A 27966-nucleotide genomic window follows, 5' to 3' on the forward strand; every position below is an offset into this window, starting at 1 on the left:
ACATACCCACACACAGGTTTGGAGTATTTTTGGGTGGTTTTTTGTTTTGTTTTAGTCTAAGACTTTGAGCTGTGGACATTTTGTTAATTTATTATGATACTGTGAAAACTATGCAAAGCAGTTAATAAATCCTACAGACGAGAAAGTCTTTGGAGAAGTCTGGAAGACAGATGATAGTTACAGTAAGAGGAACATGTTCTTTATAGCATAAAACTTATTTATTCAGCTTTTACAGCCATTCCTGAGGCACTGAATCCAAATGAAATTAACTGCTGTCATAGGTACCAGTCACCAAGTTAGAATCTGCAACTTAATCTACCAAGTATTTGAGGTTCTTTGGTTAAGACTTTGTCTTCTTGAAGAGTTTAAGCCAGAGCCAGTTGTAGCAGTTAACAGGTAATAACATTTTGATTTGGACTCTTTTAAATGAAGTATCGATATCATATCAGGTAGCACAATTCTATTGAGTGTTTTAGAACATAAGACCCATAAGACAAAGGAAGAAGGGGCAGATCTCCTCCTACTCCTTTACTGTTTTCCTTTTGACCATCAAATCTGATTTCTTGCAGGCCTTTTCTCTGTGGAGAGACATATTTTCCAGCTTTCTAAGATGTGCATCCCACTACATTCCAGGACTTGCTCCTTGTGTCTTTCCCTTAAGCCACCAGATCTGCCCTCTCAGTATTCACCCCAGCGTCATTTACGCCTCAGGATACGCAGAGCTTCATTTGAAGGCAAAACCAGTGTGACCCAGCATCACAGGACTGGGCAACCACCAACAAAAGGGAAAAAAAGCAGGACCTCAGACATTCACTGAACAGCTTTGGTATTGTTACCTATCACAAACCTCAGACTGTGATTCTATTAAGGTATGAATACATTGTCCAGCACCAAGAAGTAAAAACCAGCATGAACAGCATGATTATATCAGACTGGTGCTTAATGAGATCACCTATCCCAGTAGCCTACGGCCTGCAGCCCATGACAGCTCTCTCCTTTGCATCAGACCAGCTGCACCACTTGCTCTCAAACCATTTTATAACCGATTCTCTGCAGCTTGCTCCAAGCTAAGGCTTTCCCCTCGTATTTCACAGTTGTAACGAAGGCCCCTTTTCTCACAGTTCAGTAACCACAGACAACTGACAACTGCTCAGTCTTCTTCATGGACAGTTTTTCATTAAAATGGTTTTTTAATTAAAAAAAAATATATTACATCTGAATGCTCTTAAGTCAGAAAAATCCCCAGAAAATCATAACTATAATGAAAATGAGTCCACTCAGATATTCTGTAAAATCACATGAAACTTTTCATTTATCTTTAAAAAGAAAGTCCTATTCTTACCCACATTTGTCATTGACATTTCTCTTAACTCACACAGTCATAGACAACAACAAAACCATACTTGCTTACACGTCATTTTTCTAGACAATCATTCATGGGGGCAAAAAAAAGTATTTTTAACCATACATCACATTTCTCCTAAATTAAGAGGCGAAACACTGATACAAATATTTTGTTAATGACTTTTGATCTGTTCCAAAATTGTTTTTCTTCTATGACATTGCCCAGAAATTTTTATACTTTGCCTTGGGAAAATAACTTTAGAGCCAGAAAAACTTGTGGCACCTTGGAGAACATCACTATCCCCCAGATTTTTCTCTGGGTTAAACTTTTTGGTTTATTTTTGGGGGGTTTTTTGTTTGGTTTTTTTTTTTTTTTTTAGTGAAATAAGGAGCTAGAGAATATAACTTCCCCTTCCCCTGCTCCTGGAAATGAACAATATTAGAAGACAATAAGTCAGATTTCCCCCTCATAACCATGTTAGATTTTTATCATATGCTGGTCTGAGAGAATAAATCATTTATTGTTTTCATGCACAAGCTTGCCTCATTATATCTTCTTGATATCAGAACAATTTGCTGATAGTAGCAATGGGACAAGGTCAATCATCAGGTAAAGAAATACACTGAAAATGTTTAACCTATGCTGGTTATGCAAGATTTACTCAGTGACTCTACTGTTGATAATTATTTATTATTAAATTAGGCTTTAAAAATATTTTAAATACAAATACTGTTCATAATCATTCATACTCTTCAGTGTTTATACTGCTCTTTTATACTTAGCCATTCTATTTTGGAAAAAAAAGAAAATATAGGGTTTCTTTTTAGCTTTGCTCTTCAGGTTTCATAAACTGGACGAATGGAACAGTGTTTGAGTTCCTGACATTGGAAAAAGAATTCACCTTTGCCTTTGAATGCTGGAGCTAGAAAATATTTGTTTTGCTTCTGAACTCTTTATAAATTGAAAGAACAGCACTGAGTTTTAAAAATAATCATTCTACAACATTCTGTTGATACGCAATATGTTACTATTATCTGGCAAGGAATCAGGTTGCTTAAATAAATTTGTTGTAGAAATGTGTTCAAACCTGATTAAAGGAGTTGAACACCAGGCATTCAAAGAATTATGTTCAGCCTTGAAAAGTAAAATAGAATAATAAATAAATAATAAACCCATCTTTTTGGTGACATAATTTATCAATGTTGAGAGCATGAAGATTTAGTGTCAAGAATAAAGACACAAGCTTTTCCTTCTAAGTATTGATCCTTCTAACTAGTTCTTAGAAAAAATGTTAATGTAAATGCAACAATAATCACACACTGTAGGACACTTATATAACATATACTACAGCCCAGAAGGAAGTACAGCATTCACACAGCGAGAGGGAAAAGAAGAAAGATAACTTTCTACCTGTGACACACTGTGAGTTAACCAATCTTTGCTCCAGATTGCTCTAATATCTATTACAAAATATATATCATGTTTCACGAATGGGAACCAGAGGCAGCCAGAAGAACATAACAAGGCCATTCCCCACACTGAACTTAAAGATCTTAAAAAATTATTTTAAATACAAAAGCCAGAGTATGTATTTAAAAATATTCATATAAACTAAAATAATTTGTTTTCTAAACAGATAAAAGGAAACAGAATTGGTAGTAGAATTATTTATAAATCAATATTCTTCCCCTTGCTCACTGTGCCCTTCACTCAACTCACTGATAGCTGCAAACTCTGCGACACCTCTAAGCTCCTAGCAAATCTGGTTTTCCATCACAGAAGGGCACAGCTCAGCCCAACATCCCTGCAGGGGCTCAGCAGGCTTGTTTCTCTTCCCATCCACGGCATGCAAATCCCTCCCCTCACCAGGTGTACCCAAATATGTCCCGGGGAAAAGCCCTGGCAGAGGAACTCCTCCAAACCCCAGGCGTACAGCGCACTCACTTCACATTGGGAAGAAACAACACAGACTTTATCCAACTCCCTCTAACGGCTGAGGAGGAGGGAAATTGGGAATAAGTATTTGTAAACTGCATGAAAGACTTCTATGGAAAGGTTTAGTGAAGCAGTAAATGACAGCAATTCCTCCTTACCCTGTCAGCATGAATATCCACTCTGTTTACAGCACAGTTAAGTTCTAGTTTAATGTGTTGTTTCCTTTCCATAAAGGCTTTCTGCCATTTAGTTGAATCAATCTTCCTGAAGATGGAACACTTCTTAGTCCATATTTAAGATAAGATTGAAACAGATAAGGCTGAATGTACTCTTAAAGGGCAAAAGATACCCATGACGATCTGCAAAAGCTTACTTACTCAAGAGAAGCCTTATTCTGTGAGCAAGAGGGAAGATAATTCCTACAACTTTTCCCGAATGAAGTACATCCCCCCAGCTCTGTGTCTCTTCTCATTGTTTCATGCGTCTGTGCCTGTACCTTTCTTTCATCCCTTCACTTCCTTCCTAGAGGATGGAATTGCTGACTGCTTTGCCCTTTCTCTCAAAGATAATGTTTGAGAGAGCTACAAGAGAAACAAGGGTGTTGAATTATTTGGTCACATCTCACTCCATATGAATGTACTGTCACTGCCTTTGGCAGTGCTGTCACAGGTGCACAACAGGCACAAAAGATGCCATATCCATTAAATAATACCATCAAATTGTGTATTAGTTTTACTTGGAGACAGTGACTCATTGACTCTTCTATTTGAAATTCCCAGAGAGAAGCATTGAATGCTTGGGAAACACAAAAGAAAAGAAAAATAGTCCAACCTCAGCAAAAAGAGCAACAGCAGTAATGAACCAACATTCACACTGCTTTTCGTGTCTGTTTCCCAACACATTTTGCAAATGGGGAAACTGCTACAAAAAGTGAAATGAATAGTTTTTACGTGTTGGTTACAAAGACTACTGGCAAAACTAGAATTACTACAGAAACAGATATCCACTTCTCTCACTTTCACATACATACACGTGAGCACCCTTTTCCACTGTTTATACATAAGGAACCATACTGTCCTGCAATAGAGCAGACCCTACAGACTCACTGCTCTGTATCCATGGGGTCAACTCTTACCTCAGGGATAGAGAGGTCTGTCCACACCAGAACTTTTGCCTTTGGTGAAAGCCTCTTTGTCTCACTTTCCTCCTCTGCCACAGATGCCAGTGAGCAGCTTAACTACCCAAAGAGAAGTGCACTGCATCTGCATTGCTTTCCAGAGCAGACCTTCTGAAAAGCATCAAAAGTGGATTCATGTGCATATATATATATGTGTGGGTGGGTGGGTGTCTACAGTAGAGGAAATAATGGATATTTGTTTCTAATCTTTTGTATCTTGACTGATCTATTTCTTGTAGTATTTTTTTTTTCATGGGCACTTTACTCAAATATTGTCCCTGCCTATGGCAGGGGGGTTGGAACTAGATGATCTATAGATCTAGATGATCTATAAGTTCCCTTCCAACCCAAGCCATTCTGGGATTCTATGATTATCTGGATGCACATATGTTCTTGAAGTAAAATCACCAACTTCTTTCTTCTTGCCATTACTTGTGCTATTCCTTGGAAACACCCTGAGAAATGAAATGGAATAAAAATAATTAATCGTGTCAATTAGGATTGCAGAGAAACAAGATTATTGGAAGTTTCCATAAGGGATGGAGAGAGAGCAGCTTGTATCTGAACAACAGACATAGAGTGATGACACTTCTAATGTTGCATAACTTACCCTGCAAAGACAGGCTCTTAGCTATCAAACACTTTGCAGCTGCACTAAGATAGAGCACTTGATGGAAACTTAAATGAAGATATAGAAATTTAACCCAAGGCCAAACTCAGAAGCAAGAGGTATCAATACTTATTACCTCATGATGAACATACTGCAGCTTATTAGTAATGTGTCTGGTATGTGTCTGATAGAGTTTATATCTCAGAGAAAATGTCCAGACAGAGAACTGCATTTGTCACAGAAGACTGGTTGGAAAAGATGAACACTTCTCATGTGCTTCTGGTATACCCTTAAAATCAAAGCTGCAACACTGTCACAGCAAAGCAATGTGAAAGACGTGGTTCTCAGCCCATCAATTCTCTGAGGACTTAATTAACATTTTAAAAGAACAAAATAATTTCCCCAACTGAACCAATACAGCAACACATGTCAGATCACAACTTTAAAATTAAACTAAAGCAACAGACCACTACCAGTGGGTTAAATGTGATGAATTTGCACAAAATTCTGGCATCATTCCTAGCAATGTGCTTCCATAGTTGTGCTATCGGTACTTAAAAGGCATTTAAAAAAAGACCTATAATTATCTGTGATCAGCACAAGGAAAAATCCATTTAGAAATAGGGTGATCCATTTCTTCAGTGATGTCGACTAAATGACAAGTGTTGCGGCCCCTCCACCAACCACACATGAAATATGGTTTCAGAAATCTAAACTTGCAATAGCTTTCTGATATTTTAAATAAATAAAAAACAGAAATCAAAAAAAAGACCAAAAAGCAAACCAAAACAAAGAAAAACCAGCTTTTTTTTCACTCAGGTTTTAAAGCATACTTTAGAGGAGACAGAATATTTTTTTTCTCTTCAGCGGTAACATCTTCCTGTGTTAAGATATGCGCAAGAGCTTGATTGCCTCACTCCAGTCAGGCTGTTCTGCTGACATTCTGCAGCCAAACCACAATTGCCACAGAAACCTGGAAAGTTTGAATTTACCATGTTTTGCTCCTAAGCCCTGAAACAAGTGCTGGGCAGTCATGCTGTTCTGCACTTCCATTTACTATCAACACTTGGAGTTGTGTGGAGGAAAAATTCCTGGTGACTGTAGAGACTGACTCTAAATTAGAGACAAAGAGTGATATAACCAAATAATGGTGTGAGGGTACTGAATGAGACCAGATACTACCAGGAAGTTTGGGATGAAACACAGTATCCTAAACCCTGCATCATGGAGAAAATATATAATTAAAAAGACTCAGTTTTTAATTAAAAAATATGTTGAGTGAAAACTGAAGGTACAGAAAACGGTTGAAATTGTAAATAGAGACAAAGGAAAAGGCTCCTAATCTGAAACATAATAAAATCCATTGAATATTCATTTGACTAGTGAAGGAAAACAGCATATTCAAAACCTAAAGAATCATGAAAAAAATTATAAGAAAGACTTATTTGCGCTTCCTACCCTTTTGTGCCAGCAAATTAGAATGAAATTAAGAAAATCTTGCATGAAAATAATGATATCTTGCACCTTCCCAAATTTCATCATAGAGATAATTTTTCTATCTTATAATTTCATCCTCTTATTTTGCAAATGCAAGAAAAAGCAATTTAAACAAAACAAAACCAAAAAAGCATGTTACAAAATTACCAGGTGTTTCACAATGCATCTTTCCTTTTATTCCCCAAAATTATAACACCATTTTTATTAGACACTTGAGGAGATAAAGGGGAAAAAATCTACAAAAAGGCCTCTTCTTAGTTCCTAATGAAAAATATTGTATCACTAAAAATAACTTCAAAGGATAAAAACGGAAGGTTCTACTAAATGAATTATTTCATCACTGCCATCTTTGTCCATTCTATGCATTCTAGTGCTTCTTTCAGGTTGATTTTTAGAAATCCAATTTTTAAATCAGCAGAAGTTAATGTTAAAATGATACATGGAGAAATTCCCAATTGGATTCTTCCAGAATGCAAATTTCTAGTTTTTCTTTTGGGAAACAATTTTCTACTTTTAAAGTATGAACAGTTTATTTTTCAGACTTCCAACTTAAATATTTTGCTACAGTAATCTCTTAGTGTCCTAGCAGAACATCATAACAACCGAAATAGTTCCCTGTGGCTTTTTTGACCCATACAAGTTTAAGGAATGTTGCTTTTATTACTTTTAAAATAATCCCTCAAAGAGTTTCCAACGTGATTTATTTAAAATGAATTCATCAATGGGTTCGCCTATGGTCCAGCTATACCAGGAAACACAAAGCACAAAATGAGAAGGAAATAATAGCTTCACAATTTTTTTTCAACTTCCTTCATCTTTTCAATATATTTTTTCTCCTCCTGTAATGTTTGTTTTCTCAGGACTCTTCCCTCACCATTACCACTGCATTTTATTCTTCATTGCCTGGTTCAGCCCTTTATTATTTTATTGTTGTGTTAGGTGGACAAAAGCTTTTTTTGCAGTACAGAATTGATTGCTTCCCCACAGGAGCGTCAGAAATCAGCAGGGAGGTGAAAAAATAAACAACCAGAGCCAGTGTTTCTCCAGATAGAAACAGGAGGGAACAATATTTCCAACAATAATTACTCATGTCCATCTTGATGGAAACACTGCTGACATAGGATATAGAATTTATTTAAAAAATAAAAATAGGAGAACAGAACAATCTCTGTCAAGGAAGTTTTAGCAAAAGCCATGGAAGTTGTCAATTCCTCTGTTTTATTCAGTCTGTTAAGGTCATGATGACTGTTTGTTTAGGCATTTACTTTCTAGGAATTTTAGAGCATTGTTATTTACTCTTTTTTTTTTTTTAAGTAGTTTTATACAATTTGTAATCCTTTTATAGTCTTAATATTCAAAGACCTTGATATTTTTCCCCAAGTCTTTGTAATTTGATCAAATTATTTATTTTGACCTTTCTTCATCACAAAGAAAGGTATATTATATTCCAAAAGAGAAAAGAAGACATGAAAAGACCCTTTCAATGTGGAAGACAGTTAATTAACACATAGCATGTGATCAACAACCTCAATCTTATATATGATGTTCCAAACATATACATTATTCATGGCACTACTTTGCTTTATCGAATAGGAATGAGCTTAGGAGTTAGTGAACTTAAAACACCAAGTACTGCAGAGGCTCTGCTCGGAACACAACACTGACCTTTGTCTCACTGACCACTGGAATTCGCTGCCAGCACAGGCTGCATGGGTGGGTGCCCCAGGAAGGCAGCTTCAGAAAATGATAACTGGACAGCCAAACTGAAGTGGCAAGCCCAGGAGGACAAGGAAAAGGAAAACCTGATTTATACCACATGGGTACTGCCAAAAACAGAACTCAGCTTTCCACCTCCTTTTTTAGACAACTAACTGTCCTTTTAGGAATTAAATGAGCAAATTGAATCAAATTGAATTACATCTTACGGAATTAAATTAGTTATAGGGATTGGATTAATTCTGTGGTCCACTAACTCCAGTTCTGTTTTACTAGATTCTCTCTTGGCTCATTTATTCTCTTTTCTTTCTTTTTTGTACATTTCTTCCTTTATTCCTTTAATCTCACCTGTAGAATCACTTTTTAAATTATATACAGACCCATCTGCATGGAGATCATGTCAAGATAGTTTATCTTTTTTAATTTTTTTTTTTTTTTGTAATTTAGTTGCACTGAACTGAACTACTGTGAGAGGAACAGAAGTACTTTTTCAATTCAACAGAGTTCAAAATTTTTTACAAAAATAAAATACAATTTCAGTTTATATTTTAAATTTGATGAAAATATAACCCATGCAAAGACTTCTCCAAATGAGGATGTTAATCACATATTGCTGTAGCAGCAGAGAATAGAAGAAATTAAGGAATCTCTCACTGCACAAGTCATTTCAAGTAGATTGAAAAAAGCCTCAGAGAGTACCAGACATGCACCTCCAATAGGTGGAGTTTGGATGACTTAAGAGAATCTCCTCGCATACTCTGTGTGGGAAATAGTTACAGAGCTGAAAGCCCAGATTATATAATACATGTACCGCAAAATACAAGAAGAAAACAGAAAACTATGGATAAGACAGTTAGAATCCTTGCAGAAGCTGCATGATACACAAAAAAAGTAACTAATTTTTGAGCAAATTGTGCTGTTAGAAAATATATCAAGATTATCTGGGATATATAACTCCCACTTCTTGCTTTAAATGTTACATCTTACTGTTCCTTTGAAGTCCAATAATACTCTAATTTATTCTGGCTCAGGTTTTTTTCTGCTAAGAATTTCTATCTTAACATAAGATTTGCTTTTCAAAGTTCTCAAAAATAATATATTATTTGTCTTTTTTATCTTACAAAAGATGACCATAAAATCATCTGATGATGAAATCATTTCAGTGTCCCCCCCTCATTCTTAAATTTCATACCTCATTGGAGCTACACTACATGAAATATTTGTCTCTTATGAAAGTCAGTCAGAGTTCACTGATTTAGCCCTTTGGAGAGCAACTCTGATTAACAGACAATCTGGATGTACATTTTAAACATGAGAGCAAGGAGTAAAACCAAGACAAACTAAACTAAATATTTTGTTACATATTTCTCACCGAAGAAAATCATGATATATTCTTATTGAAATAAATAGCATGTAACTATTAAAGTACAGGTGTCGTTTGTCTCAATAGAGTTAATACTGAAAAAACTATCCTAGAGTCAATCAAACCAGCATTCGTATTTTTTCAAAGCATGACTTTGCCATTTGTGTAAAACTTGTACCGTAAATCTGTGATTTTTTTTAGTCTTCAAGTTTTCCATTGTTTAGCATACATTAAGCCTTACAACCTACTTGTGATTAAATGTGATGAACAACAAAATTTCCTCATTTCTTGTAGTATCCTGCACATCTGGACCTGAGCTATTAGCTATTATGCTGATTATGCTAATTATTTCTGCATCTATGCTCTTAAGTGGGAAGCAGTCAATGAAGTTATTCCCAACCCAATACTCTTCTGCCCTGCTGTGCTCTTCCAGACCCAAACGAGACACACCCACAGTGTTTTCATGGGGCACTACCATGAGTGAGGTTGCAGGCCAACAGGAATAATAGATTTACCTGGTAGGTTTCCCAGAATCTCCCCAAGCCCATCTCCTGCTCATGAACCTGTGCTGTGTCTGTAGGGGTGGCTTCATGTGTTATTTATAATACTAATATATAACATCACCTCTGTAATAAAATATCCACCACCACCTTCAGTGGTGTTAACTGCAGATCAAATTTTAGAAATGAGATTTTTCTTGGCAACACCTGCACAAATGAGAAAAAGAGAAATTAAATGGTTCTACTAAGAAAAATTAAATAGTTCGACTAAGAAAAACAGAAACCCAGGCACCAAAATCTAACAGCTTTTATTACATCTAGAAGATAAGGATAAATTATTTCTTCATTTACTTCTCTTGTTATGAAATTGCATGGTAGCTCCTAACATTTCTTAGACCTTCACCTCCTGGACTTAAAAAAAAACCAGTGAGAATTTCAAAAATTATGTACTTAGCTCAGATAAAAAATGGGGTATAACCTTTAGAGAGGGGTGAAAAAGTTGAAGAGATCGTCTGTGCTCCTAGTTGAAAAGATACACTAATGGTCATATCTGACATATAAAAGCTTGTAATAGCTGTTATGAAACATTTTCATAAGACTATGAAGCTGGTATAACAAGGTACAATATTAATTTACTTGTCTTTTCTCTAATTCTGGGATCAACCTGTGATCATTGGGGACAGGGAATCTTGCAATGATTAAATATAATTTTTAATGTGTTAGAATATTTGAGCAAAAAATACAATTAATCTATTACTTTTCATACATTTAGCCCTTTTTGAAGGAAAATAAAATGTCCATCTTCTATGATGAATTGAATGGAACTCACTTGCTTTGCTTTTCCCATTATTTCTGCATATGGCAAGATTCACAAGACTTGATGAAAATTCCAGAAAGAAAATGCTTTGCAGTTTCTATTTGTACAGGACAGCAGATAAACATCTTCAAACTCCATCAAATGAACTGAAGAATCATTCATCACTTCTCATGAGCCCACTAGAAAGCGATGGATCATAATCAAGAACACAATTTTTTTTGCACAATTTTTTTACGTCACACACAATGTGGTCACCTGCAAGAGAAATTTCATTAGAACTTTCTGTCAGTCACATTCTGTCATACAGGAGATACAAGTTTCTTTCTTAACACTGTTGTCTCTGGAGCAGTAACAGGAGCCATTGGCATGTGATTTGAGCATCAAAACAAGAAAGCACAACACTCCTTCCACTTTATTACAGAGCTCAGTTCATAATTTAAACTGTGATCTTCTCCAACTCTAGTATTTAATTAACCTGCAAAAGTACTGAGTGCTTTGTAGAAGTAAGAATGAATCAGAAATAATATCTGTGGTTTCAAGAAAGATAGGGAACATGATGGGGAAATCATAACTAATATGGTTGACATGTAACACATATATACTTACCCAACCAAACACACCCAAATCCTTTTCCTTTATGCTTATTATGAGAAAGTAGGAATATCTGCTTTTTTGATCAGCCAATACAACTGGATTAACACTCAATAAGAATGAATATATTGTTTAAAACAGTCACTGATAATATTTTTTATTACTGTAAAGATCAAAGATTGTCAATGATCCAGTGTAGCACTTGACAACAACTATACCTGTTTTCTTATGGGCCTCCTCCTAACCTACTTTAGGGGTTAGTAAAAAACTGAATGTTTATAAAACCATGTTGACCATAACTGCTTTCACAAGTATTGGTTAGAGTAGCCATAATTTGTTAACATAAACCCATTAATTACAGATGGCAAATAGTCCAGATTTAGGTTTCCTGAAAGGATTTTTTTTCAATTTTCAGATGAGCATTGGCCACGGACAGAATGTTACTAGCTAGATGGGCAAAGACCTCATAGGAATGTGTAACTGCAGTAGTTTTCTACAGAATCTATCACAATGCTTAAAAAAAATCACGATGAAACACTCTATTGCTCTTTGAAGAAATAGGCAAACCCAGGAGTCACAGCTGCAATATTTTACATTCAGGTCCATCGTTGCCCTCTATTAAAATTCCCTTTGAGTAGATATTATTTTTCATGTAGCACATCAAAGGATAATGCCTTGCCAAATGTTTCTTAGAGATTGCTATAGAACTTTGGGTTTCATTCTGTATTAGACTTATCAGACTCCTTGCAGGGTGTGATTCATTGTCACCTATCTCCACTGTGTCCTCTTTAAATCAGGCCTTCATACTACAATATTCACTTGCAACCTTGAAAACTGTGCATCCAACAGGAGATGTTTACCCCCTCAACCAATCGGAATTCCATCTCAAACTTACAGAATAGAAGTATATTTTTCAGTGGGGTCTTCATCCTACATGCTGTTGCATACTAGAAAGCTCCAAAGAGATTTTGGTAAGAATATTATTCACTTGGCACAAGACCCTAAAAACTCTAAATAAGGGTGGTTAAAAAAGAAAATAGGTGAAAAGACATTCAGGAATTATATATATTTTTTCCCTAATTTAAATCATCTTAAAATGCTTTTATTCAGCTGCCAATGCATAAAGAAGTTTAATTTGGCAGAACTTTTACTTGGAAGAACACAGTGTCCTGAAGCAGGTTTTCTTATGGAAAGCCTTCCTTTTAGCTTTCAGCATGCACAGTATACATCAGTCCTATACCAATAAGCTAAATCCAGAGAATGTATATGAACAGAAAGGCAAAAGGTGTGCATTTCCCATTGGTAAATGAGTCTGAGTTTAAATCAATGTAAACAGGGTACTCGACAGGGAATCTAATTTTCATGCAAATTACAGTAACTTATAATATCCTCTGATTTGTCTGACTTTGTTCTTTCTATTTTTTAAACCAAAATCCTCAGACTTCTTCCTGTGATTTACTCCACGAACAGCATTTTGATTTGATTTTGCACATAGGGATACAGCTCTTATTACACGTATTATAGACAGCTAAACTTCTTTCATATTTGTGCCTAGAAGTCCCGGGACTGAACTGGAAAGCACTAGCTTTGATATAAAGGTGAATTTTCTTATTGACAATTACAAATAATAAAAAAACCAGAACAAAGTTTTCAGCTTTGTCTAATAAATTCAATGATAACAGAAGCGCCTTACAAAACTTTTCTGGCATTGTGAAAAGCATCTTGTGATATAACAGCGATAATTGCAAACACAGTTAGAAGGAATGATCTTAATCCTGCATTAGAAATCAAACACCCTTGTTTGCCTGTATGTTGTTTTCATAAACTAAAATAAAAACTGTGCTATTCTTCAGTAATGATCCAAAATGGTTTAATTATTCTCTTTAAAGTGATTGTGTTTTGGACCATCAGAGCAGATTATCATAGGAATTTTAACAAACTTTTGATGTTTAAAGCCACATTAAGAATGAGCTATATCCAAGTACAGAAAAAAACCAATATTTTATTTATAATCTTAGTTTAGTGTTTGAACTACAAATTCTGGTTCTAGAATTGCTTAAAAGATCATGGGTTTTATAGGCTTTCAGAAGTAAATTAATTTTTTGGCTGGTTTTTTTTTTTTTACTTTTTTTTCCATTTTTTTCCACAGAATGGTGCTTTCGGTAAATACAGAGAAAATCATTACATGGAGAAAAAAAAGGTTTACTTGTTTGTTTTTCTCACTTGCAAAGTTACTGTTATTATTCCATTCTCTGTTGAATGATTTCAAAAAGAGCATGAGAAAACAAAAGAAAAAAGAGAAAGTGACAAAATAGACCGAATCTCACCACTAGAATTCACCATAAAAATTCCCAAAGTGTAACAGAATTCTTACAAAATTTCCTAGATCAGTTCTTTTAGGGAATCAAGATCTCCTATGAAAAATATGGCAAATGGGAGTCAGGGTAGGTTGGGCAGGAAAACGGGAACGAGGAGGGTAAATAACTGCAGCAAAAACAGGTTCTGAGGAATACACATAATTTTGTCTGCTTTAGATCACAATAGAATTTTTAATAAATAAATTTCTTTTTCTTTGTAAAGACACTTTTGAAACAGTAGATTTAGCCCAGTCATTTGTGTCATTTGTTTTATAAACCATCTTTTGTTGTCCCCCCACCCCACCCCTTAATGTCATAAATGTTTTAGATTTGAGTCTCTTGAACATTGTCTTTTGAGTTCATTCGGATCAATAACGGTTCATGCACTGAACTGTGTATTGAATTTATTGTGTTAACTGTTGTTGTGTGGTTGAAAGGAGATTTATAAGAGTTATAGTGATTTAGGTGCTCATGCTCTATTGCTGGCATGGGCAAATGACTCTCTATGGGTGTGTCACCTGTAAGCTCATCATCCACATTAATGATCTCTACAGTCCGTGTTGGAGCATGATGGTTCTGCCGATGATGCTGTTTCCTCATTTTGTAGAAAATTACCAGCATCACAGCAGCCATGAGAGTGATAGCCACAAAACAACCAATTATGATTTTGGTAGTCTTCATAACCTCATCTATTCCCGGGATCCCGTTGTTCGCGTCCGTCACAGGAATGGTGAATGTTTTTTCTGTTGATCTTGTGCTCTGTGGAGTGAGTGAGGTTGTCATGTTAATGGTTTCCCAGTTGGTAACTGGTGTGGGCCCAACCTGCTCTGTGGTCTGTGCCTCATCCTGAGAAGGTTCCACAGTCTCTACTGTGACGGTTGAAAAGTACGTGTAACCAGGGTTATCCAGGGCAGTCACATTCAGCGTGGCAGAAGCTGTGGTATTCCCAACAGAGTTACTCACCATGCATGTGTACAAACCCGTGTCTTGCACAGTTACCTTTGTAAAATTTAATGTGCCATCGCTGAGCACAGCAATCCGAACTCTGTATGCCCCATGCGTCATTACAGATCCATTTGGAGTAATCCAAGATACAGAGGTCAGGGAAGTTGATGCCCGGCATTTCATCTCTGCAGCCATGCCTTCCGTGACGTTGAGGTCTGCTGGCGGCTCCACTATGACTGGAGCATAACATGTGAAGTAATTCAGGTCCAGCTCACCAATGTACCTTCCTTTTAAACTGGGAGGTGTGTGGCAACGGGCACAGCATGCAGTATTGGAGGGTGCCTTGTCTTTAATCCACCAGCTGAGCCAAAGGATATCACAGTTGCAGTTCCAAGGATTGTGATGCAAGTGGATCCTTTCTAGGCGGAGTGGTGTGAACAGGTCATGAGGCAGTAGTGTTAAATTGTTGTGTGCCAGGTTGATCTCTACAAGTGACTGAAGGTTATCAAAAGCATTCCTTTCTATCACTTGAATCTGGGACTGTATCATCCACAATTTCTGAAGATGCATTAACCCTTGGAAAGAACCTGGCCGGATGGCAGTCAGGTGATTCCCAGAAAGATCTAACTCATCCAGTTTTACAAGCGGAGTAAGGTTAGGAATCTCTCGAAGATTGCACATGGCAAGGTTCAAATACCTCAAGTTGGACAGACCTTCAAAGGCACCTTCTGAGATGTATGAAAGCCTTTTCAATTCCCCCAAATCCAACCTCCGGAGAGAAGGGATTCTGTTAAAAGCATAAGAAGGGATGCTCTCAATGGGGTTGTTTCTCAACCACAGTTCCTTCAGCTTTGACAGGTATACAAAAGCCCCATTTGGGATAGTGGTCAGACGATTGTCAAAGAGTTCCAAAGTGTTGAGATTGGCCAGACCATTGAAAGCCCCTATTTCAATTGTTCTGATGTGATTCCTACTGAGCTGCAGGATTTCTAGGTGCCTCAGATGCTTGAAGCTATTAACTTTAATGATTTGGATCTGGTTCTCATGGAGATTGAGTAGCCGGGTGTTGGTGGAGATGCCGTCTGGCACGTCTCTCAGATTTTTCCGTACACAAATCACTTTACTGAACTGGTTGCTGCAGGAGCAGACAGAAGGGCAAGTTTGAGCCCTCACTAGACCAGCCACCACAAGAAGCTGAAGAGCCAACAGCACCACAAGCAGGGGGTCAAATAGGGCCCTGTTAAACCTAGGACCTATCATTATCTGCTGTGGATGTAAGGTCATCTTGTTCAACATTCATAATTTATTTGGTGTTGGTCCTTCTGGAGTTTGAATCGTCTGAAAGAAAGGAAGAAGGGAGAAGGAGAACATTAAATAAATCTCAAATAAAAGGCTTCTCAAGGCCTTTCAGTCAGCTCTACCAATTTCTTGAAATTTGATAGTGAGAATAGCTACAGGATTTCTAATATTATTTTTCTGTACAGATATGTATATCAGCTGCAACTGGCAGTGAGATAAGAAATAACAAGACATTAACTCTTCCTGAACATTCCAATGTATAATGCACATAGGTGGATGGCAGATAAGAAGTTCAACCACAGTGAATACCTAAAGGAAATATTGTAACTCAAGGGAGAGGTAGAAGAAATGACAAGCGTCTCAAAAGGCAAAAGTTAGTAACATAGGAATCTACTAAGATAGGATATCGAAGTATTCAAGGCATTAACCTTTTTTATACATTGCAAGACAAGACAACAGATAACATGAAAAGCGAGTGGAAACTCCTGTCTGATGTGGGTAAAAATCTTTGTCTATACAAACTGGATTCCTGAATCAGCGTTAAACTAGAAGTAAGTCTCTAATACTGAATGTCATGCAGATGACAGTGCAAGATCTTGCCTATAAGAATTAAAAAAAGAAAAAAAGAAAAGCATGCAGAGCATCAACCAATTTAATGATATTTCCTCTTCAATTCTTTTGTTTGGCACCAGCATCAGAGAAATACTCATTAGCAAATGTGTATGAACACAGAAATAAGAATAGCCATTTAAGTGCTGAAAAATATCCCTGTAGCTTCAGGGTTGGCAGTTTCACCAGCACCTTGAAAAAAACCTCAAAAAATTCTTACTGCAAGGGGAAAAAAGACCTTTACACTACAAATAATCATTACCATTTTAAGAACTTCAGTACTGATTCATTTGTGGCAGTTTTTATAGTCCCCAGCCTTTGGTTCATTTTCAATCTGCTGCTCAGTTCAAGATTCCTCTGTTGCTGAGATTATTGAAATTTCTTATAAATCAGCCAAAAGTGAAATCTTAGAAATTACAGCAAGCTTTAAGCACATTTATAACCTAGAGCACCCAGATGGATAGTACATATATATTCAGTAAAACAAAATACCATAAGGCAACGGTTTTCCACTCCAGGTTCCAAATGGATTCATTTTGTGCAGAAAAAGATCTTTCTTAAAAAAAAACAAAAAACCAGGAAAAATATATTAACTTTCATCTCACAACAATTCATTTAATGAAAGACTTTTTTTCTAATTATATATTCAGACAATGTGTTTTTGAGAATTCATTCCTGCATTTTTAAAAAACCTGCTATAAGGGTTCCGAGCTAGCAAGTGTTCTCATCTCACTTTTAATAATTTACTCCAGAGAAAGCCAATATAATGGTTAAAAAACTGTGAAGGGAACTAGAAAGTCTGGGCTGTATCTGTATGTTTGATCTCTCTGCATATTTATAAAACATCATTCTTGTTATGAAAGATTCATGAAACTAATATGTTTTGCAACCTTGAGCAAGTCACTCAGCTTTTCTCTCTGCAGCTTACACTTCTGTCCCATGTCTCTGGAGAACCCTGTGGCTGTAGTGTTAGACGTTACTGCTCCCACCCCTCCATCCCTTCCCTCTGCCAAAAACTGTACTCTGGAATATCAGCTTCATGGATTTAGGATAATGTACTAGACTAGATGAAGGGTAGCTGCTCTCCACACCTTCCTTTTTACTGCAGGCTGACAAGGTCACTTATCTCTTCAGATGTGCTGAATAGAATGTATGGAGAAACACTCTAATCACTAACATTCAAGTTTGCTTGTATCAAAAATCCAACTGTAGTAAAACTATCTTCAAAAAGCAGGTGAAAAGGCCATAGTTTCCAACTTTCTTAAACAGTTATGAAGAAAAATCTGCCATTGTGGTCAAAAGAATTATATTAGAGCCTAATATCAATTTTAGGGTCCTTAGTAAAGATCTGTCACCTATTAATTTTGCTGTTGAGTAGTAATTAACCATCATCTGTGATAGTTAATGTGATTGTCTTAGCATTTTTGTCACCTTTCTTTTTTTTTTTTTTTTTTTTTTTGGTGCTGTAATTTTTTTTTCCTTTCTCATTTTAAAAATTCTTCTAAATCTTATCCCCTAAGGATTTGGACTGAATAATGAATTCCATTAACAAGTAATAAAACAGACACAGAAACACATCAAACCAATTATTTTACCACTGCACTGGTGCAATGTTTTTGTCTTCACTGGAACTTGGATGAGAACTCAGCTTGCTATGTCTGCCTTCAGAGTTGCCAGTTATCCTTGTACAAGGCTGGTGTGGCACAGGCAGCATGTGGGGCTTGCAGAGATGCAGGAATCTTCTTCTCAGACCCATTCACTATTAAAGGCCATCTTTGGAGGATGCCATATGGTTTCTCTACCTTTCTTTTTGTGACTTTCTGCTCTCAGTCCTGTATCCTGGATACCCCGAAGGACCAGGAAAACTATGGCATTTGAAGAACAAAAAAGTGCAGAGAAATAAGAGAGGTCATGGGAGAGCAAGCACCCTCAACATCAGACAGTGTATGCACCAAGTCCCTTCAGCTGCTCTTTTCTAGCCTCCAAAAAGCTGATGATCCCAAGCCATGCTGCAAGCACTCCAAGGCACTTTCCTCCTGTTCCAAGTACTTGAACCTGATGGTATCTCCCACAATTTCCTTTACCTAGTTCTTTATGCAGCAAATCTTCCCTTTTTCATCACTACACATACACTCCATGGGGGAAAAAACTGTAATTTTAATCGAATACAGTACATTGTTACAACAAATAAATTATCCAGTTATGAGACTGATCAGCAAATATTGTCTGATCCAAACCAAAATGTTTCCATTGTCTCAGTTGCAAAAAGATTTTTGAAAGAAATGCTTTTACCTTCTTAAAATAAATTCCCTATACTCTTCTTATTTTAGGTTATTGACTGAAACAATGAATCATTCATGTAGAACAGCTTTTTCCTTGTGCTGAAGGCCAAAATTGCCTGTGTCTGTTTCATTTACTGTTCTCCCTAGTCCTGAGCTAGGGATGTCTCAATCAAACATATGCTTCAGCACCACGACCTATCAACGACCTCCAGGGAAATCTGACACTGTCAGGTTTCTGTAAAATTCAAATCTGCGCATTCTTCAAATATAAGTTTGGTTACTGACCAATTGATAGCTTCTCTGAGTCTGTAAGTTTGAAGACAGGATCACCATTTTGTGATATGTGAATACAAAGTCCTAGATATGTTTTCATGTATATTTGTATGTTTGATCTTTCTGTGTCTAAGCCATCTCTTGCTTAATATTTAAGTACAGAATATCTATATTGCCATCCCTCTGCAACATTTTCTGGGAGACAGTGAGAGAAAATCTTAGCTTCTGCAGCCACCATTTGATTTAAATATTGATTTATTTATATTACTCAATTTTTTTCCCTCCTCTTTGGCAATACAGGAAGAAAAATGCCTTTTTTAAGACAAGACCATGGTAACTGTACTTGGTGCTGCTAAAGTACAGGGGAGCTGATGATCCAAAAAAATGACCATGACCTGCCGAAAATATACTAGGCAATACCTTGTTAGTCCTCACTTCCAACCAATGAGCTTTGCATGAGGCTGACATATGGCAGTAAGATTCCTAGTGGAAGGAAGAATGTAGTAAAAAGGTCCTCTCTATTATACCAGTGGTTTTCCAGAGCTCAGAGCTTAAATATTCAGGAAGTCTTAGTGCAGGTATTTCATATCAGGTTAATTTTAAATCATAAATATCTTGGAAACACCCTGGAAAGAAAACTAGTCAGCACAAAATCAAAGTGCAAAATTAATTCAAAGCCTCGAAGAATGTTATGGAAATATTTTAATGGGCTTTACATAAAGATCCAGGAGCTCTGTACTAGAGTAATTTGCTATTCAATACCTATTTATGCTAGACACACACGAAGGTTTAGCTTTACCAACCCGCACATGGAACACAGACCATCAACCAGCTTCTTTAGTCTTTGTTGACACCTCTTTGTCTTCTAAGTAATTTTTTTTTCATTTTTATAGTACAAAAATAGCAACTCTATGGTCAATTCAATAACACTAGTGCCCTCTGCTGTATAGACTAAAAATTTAGTTTAAAATGCTAAGAATTTCCTTACTGCACAGTCAGCTCCCCAGACACTACAATTATCAAATGTGTTTCCAAACATGACCTTAAGTCTGTCTGTGGCGCAGCTCTAATTACTAAAGCATATATCATCTGTTATTTTACCACGGTAATGTATATTCTTTTTATGGCCATGGACACATTCCCAGACATACATGGAGAGTTGTTTGTTTTGTTTTCTATTTGCACGGAAATAAAAAATCTTTTTTTTTGAAGTTGACATTTGATACGCATGTTCTCCTCTCTATAGCTTATCTGACTCTTTGTTACTCCCGATGTACTACACATTTTCCTCTGAGCAAAAAACATTGCCCTCTTAAGATCCAGTGCGGAAGATGAAGCAAGGAATGACAGAGCTAATCTACCTCTGCAGCTATGCAGAGCACAGCTCTCCTTAGGGACAGCTTGAAGGATGCTGTAGTTATGCTACTGAAATGTAACTTTGCCAAATGTGTGCGCAGAGACGCCTTCCCTATGGGCATTGTAATAGTACCCCCAATTCGATTTTGTTTTTTTCTTTTTTTTGATAATTAGGTCTTGGGCCTGATGTGCTTTGTTCTCCCTTTGCTATACTACCAGGAGAAAGTGACTATGTTCACTCTGATTGCTGAAGGATTTTTCTGTAATGGGGGGCTTTGATTACAAAAGAGAATTTCCACACCATCTCCAAAGATCTGCCTAATGAGATATGGCAGGTGGCAAAGATATTTCCCCAAGCTCCAATGACCCTTAGCTGGATCACTGGCAGTTTTGTTGCTGTTGGCAGCTCAGACTTTGCTTTCTATATTGTCTGTGGGTCTGTGAATAACTGTCTCAGCAGCAGAGCTGTACAGTGCAAAGGCCATGGCTTTATCCCAATATATAATTTAAGATACAGTATGATCTAGCACACTTTGGTTCGTGCTGTACAGCTGCCATGAAAAAAATTGGCATGTGTTGTTACATGTACTGCATTGAAAATATAGACAGAATTTATCAAGTATAGGGTGTTTAAACCATCACAGTAAAATTAAATCATCGCAAATGCATCACAGTTAAGTCTCAGCTGAAAAACACTTAAATCACCAAAACTCTCCCTCAGCCATGTCCCAGAAAATTTCAGGATGAGAAGCATTCAAATCACTTTTTATAATTTTTTCAAGTTGACAAATATGTGGATGCATTCAGAAAATGCATCTTTGCTTCACTCTGTATAGCACAGTTATGTATGCTGTACCTCACACGCTGTTAAAGAGGTTTTTTGAGAGAAAAACCCCTTGCAATGATATCTGCATTTTTTCAGAAAACAAGCCACTCTGCAGTTGCAAATTAAATAGCAGATTTCCAAACATGTGAAGAGCAGCTAGGTGCATCAAGCAGCTAATTATGCTGGGAAGTCTCTTCTGGTAGCATCAGCACCAGAGAATTGAAAATAGTCTCTGTATGGAACAGAGCTTGGAGTACAGCAATAAAAATAGGTCTAAATCCCAGGATGACCTTATACAGAAGTGACTCTTTTGACTCTCTTTTCAGGAACTCTGAATGCTCCAAGGGCCTGAGACTGATCCCCTTTTGGCAGCAACGCCAGCAGAAGCAGCCAAGGGAATTTCAGTGTAGAGACAAGCGCACAATATGCTTTAGCTCCACAAAGTACTGAAGCACACAAGGGTTAATCTTTGTCCCAGAGCAGAGACTGAACTGTGGGCAGGGAGTTCCACTGGGGTCAGAAATCCTCTACCAACATCTGCTCTGCAAATGCTCCAGCAGCCTCACATGTGTGTCCCCATATGGCTGTGCAGGGTTGGGCCGATGGAACCACATTGCCAGGGATTCACTCACCATAACCTCCTGCCCACCTCACCTCCCCCCTTTTCTCTCCTGAAATACCTTTCCACCTGGCTGAACCCTCGAGGACTAGAGCTCTCAGTTCAAGAGCAGTGCAAACAGTTTGCGTGCTGTTCCCTGACCCTGCACAGTACAATGACACTGTTCCCTTTCTCAACGGGATGCTTTTGTCAATAACAAAAGAACACATGCAATGGTCTTAACAGAGCACTGCAGTGCATCATCATGCAAAAAACAGTGAAATAACAGTTTACAGTAGATCTCATATCTTCCTCTTCCTAATCTTATTTTGTATTTCTTCATGGACTGACTCCTGTCTGAGGTGTTTGGGTTTTTTAAAACAGGTTGGTTTACAACGAAACCCCATGACTGCGACTGTAGAACTGTGTAACTTTATCTACATTCTTAAAAATCAGTTTTCCCTTTTCATTGCTATAGGACTTTAAAAGTCTCAACAACAGTTAAGGGAGCCATTACAATAATCTCTAAAAACCGGGGAGGTTTCAAAGCCCAGCAGTTTTTATCCATTTGTTTTTTATTTTGTTTTTAGTTAAATACAATGGAGGCCAAAGAGGGCTAGATAGACAGCCCTGCAATGCAAACTGACTACTCATGAGACCAGACAAATCAAAAACACAAGGTAAATTATTCTTGTCTTTGCATGTTTCACTGTTTTGCTCTGGGACATAGTTCTGTGGCCCCTTAAAGCATGTAAGTGTAGGAGGCAGAGTGGATATTGCTGTACCCCAGATACTTCCCAGTTCTCTCCTGCAAGCCTTTTAAGACTCAGCTGAATCACTAAGACACTGATCTGAAAGACCTAAATGTGATTGGACACATTCAATCCTCCTGAATCACCATTGATTTCAGGGGAGTTCAATCAAGGATGAGTTTGACCCAGTCTGCCTTTTTCTTCTTTTCTTTCATTTTGTTATACAAAAAACAGCTTTATTTCACACACCTCATTTTCCAGCATGATTTCATGTTTTCTCTCTCATTTCTTCCTAAGGTTTAAAATTTTCTCTTTAACATCAGATAACAGATATGAACATGAAATAGATGTCTTAAAAATGAGAATTTGAGTGTACATGGGTCCAAGCAAAAATATTTGCATTTTAGCTAGAACTTAAGATATTTTACAGTGTTTGAATCTCAATCAGTCTGGTATTTCTCTTTATTTTTAAACATTATTTTACTCTTAAGCATCATTCGCAGTTTGTATCTTCAGTAAAACTAATTTCACAGGAAAATCATAGAAAACATCAGATGATATGTAAAGAATATTTCTTTAGGACAAACTTAGTTTTCTTAAGATGAATTTTATGACTTTGTTGTCCTCTCCCTAGACGTCATTCCAAGGGTGACGAGGACAAGACAATCCTAACTTCTCTGTTCAGACTGTTCACAGTGGTATGAATGGGAGCAATCTATGAACTATTCACAATGAACTAAAATTCTTTCATAAAAACCACTGCAATACAGCTTGGTTCTAGTGCACCCAGAAACATTTTAGAATTTTAATTGGAATTAACTTTTAAGTGGGTTAATTCTATTGCATTAAATCTTAGTGTGGACATTCTTATTTAGAATTTAATTTAAGCTAAATTGAATCAAGGCCACTGTAACTTCAATTAAGAGTGTCCATAAAAGGATGTAATGTAGTTTAGCTAGTCCCTTTTCAAAGTTAATTTGAATTCGTTTTCTCGAGACCCCATGTAGACATTAGGAACTTTTGTTCTGTATTGACTTGGGCTTGATTGAAACCAATTACATAAAGGTAAAAAGGTTTTTTACCTCATCACTGATCCCCCTGGGTTACTGGAGTTCCATTTTGCTTCACTAATTCAGTAGATAAAATACATTTTCTCTGACATTTTGTTGTTTGTTTCATCTCATATCTCTTTCTGGACAGAAATTTATGTAGGAAAAACATGGAACAATAGAAATTTTACAATAGCCTGATAATAAAATTCTCTTGATTACAGAAGTCTGTCATGGTATCTCATGTGCCTTCCATGATATAAGGGGCTATATATATATATATATATATATCTATATATATCTATATATACAAGCACCTTAAAGATTTCTCTCTCTTATGGCAGAAATACCTCAGTGAGCAATAATTAAACTGCATTATTTCTATAACTATGCTTTCTTAATTCTTTTTTCATTTATTATCAAACTAAAATCACAGATCTATGTTAGGGGCATCTGAGAACCACAACAAAATTAGCATAAAAACAACCTTTAATAGAAAATTATACGCTGTTCTAAAATACTGGTCCAAAACATTGCAGTTTTTATTCCTGTCATGCTGGGGTCATTTTTTAAAATACTACAGTATTTTTTTTTGGTTTAGCAGTGATTTAACAGCATCTATTTAGACATAGTACAGTATACTTTATTTCAAAAATACTAGTTTTGGTCCAGTAGAATATTATCAATTTTTACACATGGAAACATTAAATCATAAATTAACATCCTTTTCAAAAATGTACTAGAACATTTCAAACTGGTAGGGAAAATTCTGCACTTTAAGTATATGTAAGATTAAAGTTGGTATCTGTTCAAAAATGGAAAGGCAAAAATGTGCAAGGCTCATGGAATCCAAGATGTTAGCTCTGATTCCTTCCAGAGTTTTCTAACTACTCACAAACTACAAAAACAGATGTGGGAAATGCCAGGTCAGAACAGCCTAAGAATGCATATACGAACATAGCCAGTATAATGAAGAGAAACAAACAAACAAACAAACAAAAAACAATTAGAGTATACACCTGCACTTAAGAAAGTTTCATCTGAATCTTAGAAAATTGGAGTCTAACTTTTAAAGCCCAGAACATCATTTCCGAAATTACAATATTTGCACTTGTCTACTGAATGTGCTAATGCTGAATATTCTTGTACCCATACACACCATCCTCCGAGCTCTTGACCTCAGTAGATGACATAAACTAGAAGACAAATATATTTTACTTTGATGAACATATAATGCAATAGCAGTTTACTACAATTCTCTACAGTTTGGCAACAGACATGCTCTGGTGAAATCTGAAGTAACTTTGAAAGATTTTACGATTATTTTGACATTTGCAAATGTGAGAATTGTCCATTTCAGTGGCATGAAAAGATCGAGTTTGTACCATAAAAAGTGCTGTTTTTCCAAATGCATTTTGTATTATGTAAAACAGAGGAGACTGAGGGATGAAAGGAAATTATATTAAAGCAGCCATGGTAAACCTGCATCAATGTTTTTTGGGGTATGATTTGAAATAGATATCTGCCTAAATACTTCTATGCCATGGTGATGCATCAAGAAGGATGTTTTCCTGTTTTCAAGTGCTGAATTATTTGATGCTGAGTTGGAGAAGTGCTGGGTAGGTATTTCATAACCTTGATAACTATAGGCTATATTGTTAGTATGTATTATTTCAAAATACCTTCTGGGTAAAACAGACCCAGCTAACAACACACTAAAGCACCAGAGCCCATTTTGCATCATTGCATTTGTAGTGGCTAACTGAGTCCAAATTACTCCCTCATTCTGTTAATAAACAAAGCAACAAAGAGAAAGAGACATGAGCTAAAAAGTTAAGGCTGCAAATAGCCTCAAGTCTGGCAAATGATGGTTAAACTTCTTGTCCTTGTAACTATGGAAACCCCTTAAGGTAAGAGTGGAACACAGGCACTTTGTGGTCTGCAATTTACAAGCTGTTTAATTATGAAGGAATATGAAACTGTTAGGGGCAATGCAATTATCATACTGTGATAGTGTTTTGAAAGAAAAAATAGGTACAGCGAAATATAAGAAGTTAATTTTTTGGAAAATTACTTGTTTTAGGACTTCTATGAAACTGCAGCACATTGTTTTTTACTGAAATCTGTGGGGTTTTTTTTTCCCCAAAGAGAGTGAGGAGCCAAAATTAGTAATATGACATTTTTCCATAATATCCCTCGGTAGATTCATAGTAATTATGTCCATTCTATGCTTCATGAACAAAACCAAGGTCAGGGTGTATTTCAATTAAACTCTAGGTGTTACCAAAGTGCAGTACAGCCAGAATAGCAAGCACATTATTACCAGATCTATCACTGCTGGGCAATGAACAGGTCACAGGTGCTCTTGCGTACAGCATTTGTACACCTTTAAATATTACAAGTGGGAGAACGCTTCAATTCAATTTAGAAGGCAGGTAGTGAAATAAAATTAAGAGTGAAACTATGTGATGACTCAGGGGGACTATGACAACTACTTACAAGTATTTTCCTGGATCTGAACAACAAACTTGGACCTGATAGTTCTGTTATTGGGAATTGCATGAATGTAGTGACCCCAGGGCCCTTTGCATACAATGGGAGTTTTTGGCATCAATCGATCACTCATTGGATTGCCTTAATTAGATGTCAAATATAAACACACCCTCGCAAGCCCTCTGGAAAAGAGACAGGTAATATTATTCTCATTCACAGCTGAAGAAACTGAGGCAATAATGGATTAAATCAGTTGCCAAAATTTAGTATGTGTGTGTAAGACACTTTATAAACATGATCTTCACGCTCCACACTGGCCAGATGCAACACATATATTATCAAGTATCTGCTGAAAGTTGGTGACACTATAGATGGCAAATCTGAAGAAATACTTTGGGAGTTTGAAACTAAAATTTATAACGCTGTTCCTACTTGAAACTCATTGGACGTCTCTTCTACCCAGAGAACAGACCACAGACACCAGTGTGGATCACTCGAGACCCAGTCCAATCCTTCCAACAACTATAATGATAAAATTACTGCAATGATAAAATCTGAAAGAAAATTCCTTCCATAGGACTGTGTATCTGGCAAAATGTGACATTCATTATAATTTGGGGTCATCCAACTAAGGAGATGTAAAGCCCTTGAAAAAGAACAACAGTTCACCTTCAGGGAACTAGCCTCAGTAGCTGAAGAAGGAAAGGGAAAACCAGCTGGATTTAACTCCATACAGCACCACTCTTTGCGCCCAGCCATCCAACCAGGTTTTTACCCAATGAAGTGTTCACCTGTCCACACCATGGGAAGGTAGTTTCTCCAGGAAAATGCTGTGGAAGACGGTGTCAAAGGCTTTACTAAAGTCCAGGAGGACAACACCCACAGCCTTTCCCTCACCCACTAAGCAGGTCACCTTGTCATAGAAGGAGATCAGGTTGGTCAAGCAAGACCCGCCTTTCTTAAACCCATCCTGGCTGGGCCTGACCCCCTGGTTGTCCTGTACATGCTGCATGATGACATTCAAGGTAATCTGCTCCATGACCTCCCCTGGCATGAGGTCAGACTGATCTAAACTCTACAAATCAGCATTACCTATATTCTCTTATGTGTCAATTCTTGTCTAACAAATGTATGTTTCTGACCTGGTAAAGGACTGATGTTGTTTCATGTACCACAGCACTGTTCAAAGATAACATTTCAGAAACAGTTCCACTCTACTGTGACTAATTACTACTGTTTTAATTTCTAGATTCCAAGAGCAAGTTCATTAACCCCCAAATATCTTTGTATAAGGCATAATCATAGGGTCAAACATGCACATATAAGATGACATTCGGATTTTACCTTAACAGGGAATAAAGATCCTTCCCCTTTAGCTAGCTTAGTCACGCTCTGGAAGAAAAATTAAAGGTCCAGTTTTATAACAGTGTCAGCTACTTTAATGTGGCAAAATAAAATAATTATGTATTTTTATATATTGGAGCATTGTTTTACTATGTGCACTGAAATATGACACGAGCAAAATCCCATATCATCCATCCCAATGTGTTTTCTTGAGGTATCCAAGACATAATGC

The 27966-nt window shown here is 36.7% G+C and overlaps 1 protein-coding gene across 12 annotated transcripts in view; it reads right to left on the bottom strand.

Annotated features, from left to right (window-relative positions):
• Positions 1–3110: 3110 nt before the first annotated feature.
• The window catches only part of LRRC4C (leucine rich repeat containing 4C), a 509132-nt gene continuing 484276 nt past the window's right edge, over positions 3111–27966 (bottom strand). For 8 of the 12 annotated variants that reach the window (XM_017742168.1, XM_017742166.1, XM_017742165.1 and 5 more), the window contains one exon: positions 3111–16191. In XM_017742168.1, the coding sequence (XP_017597657.1) occupies positions 14233–16149 (1917 nt within the window). In that variant the 5' untranslated portion in view covers positions 16150–16191 and the 3' untranslated portion in view covers positions 3111–14232. Of the gene's footprint in view, positions 16192–17253; positions 17318–27734; positions 27783–27966 lie in introns of all 12 variants that reach the window. The other 4 variants (XM_017742170.1, XM_017742173.1, XM_017742169.1 and 1 more) reach the window with 3 other exon arrangements.

The sequence above is a fragment of the Corvus brachyrhynchos genome, unplaced genomic scaffold (genome assembly GCF_000691975.1).
Source record: "Corvus brachyrhynchos isolate BGI_N302 unplaced genomic scaffold, ASM69197v1 scaffold115, whole genome shotgun sequence".
Taxonomy (NCBI): domain Eukaryota; kingdom Metazoa; phylum Chordata; class Aves; order Passeriformes; family Corvidae; genus Corvus; species Corvus brachyrhynchos.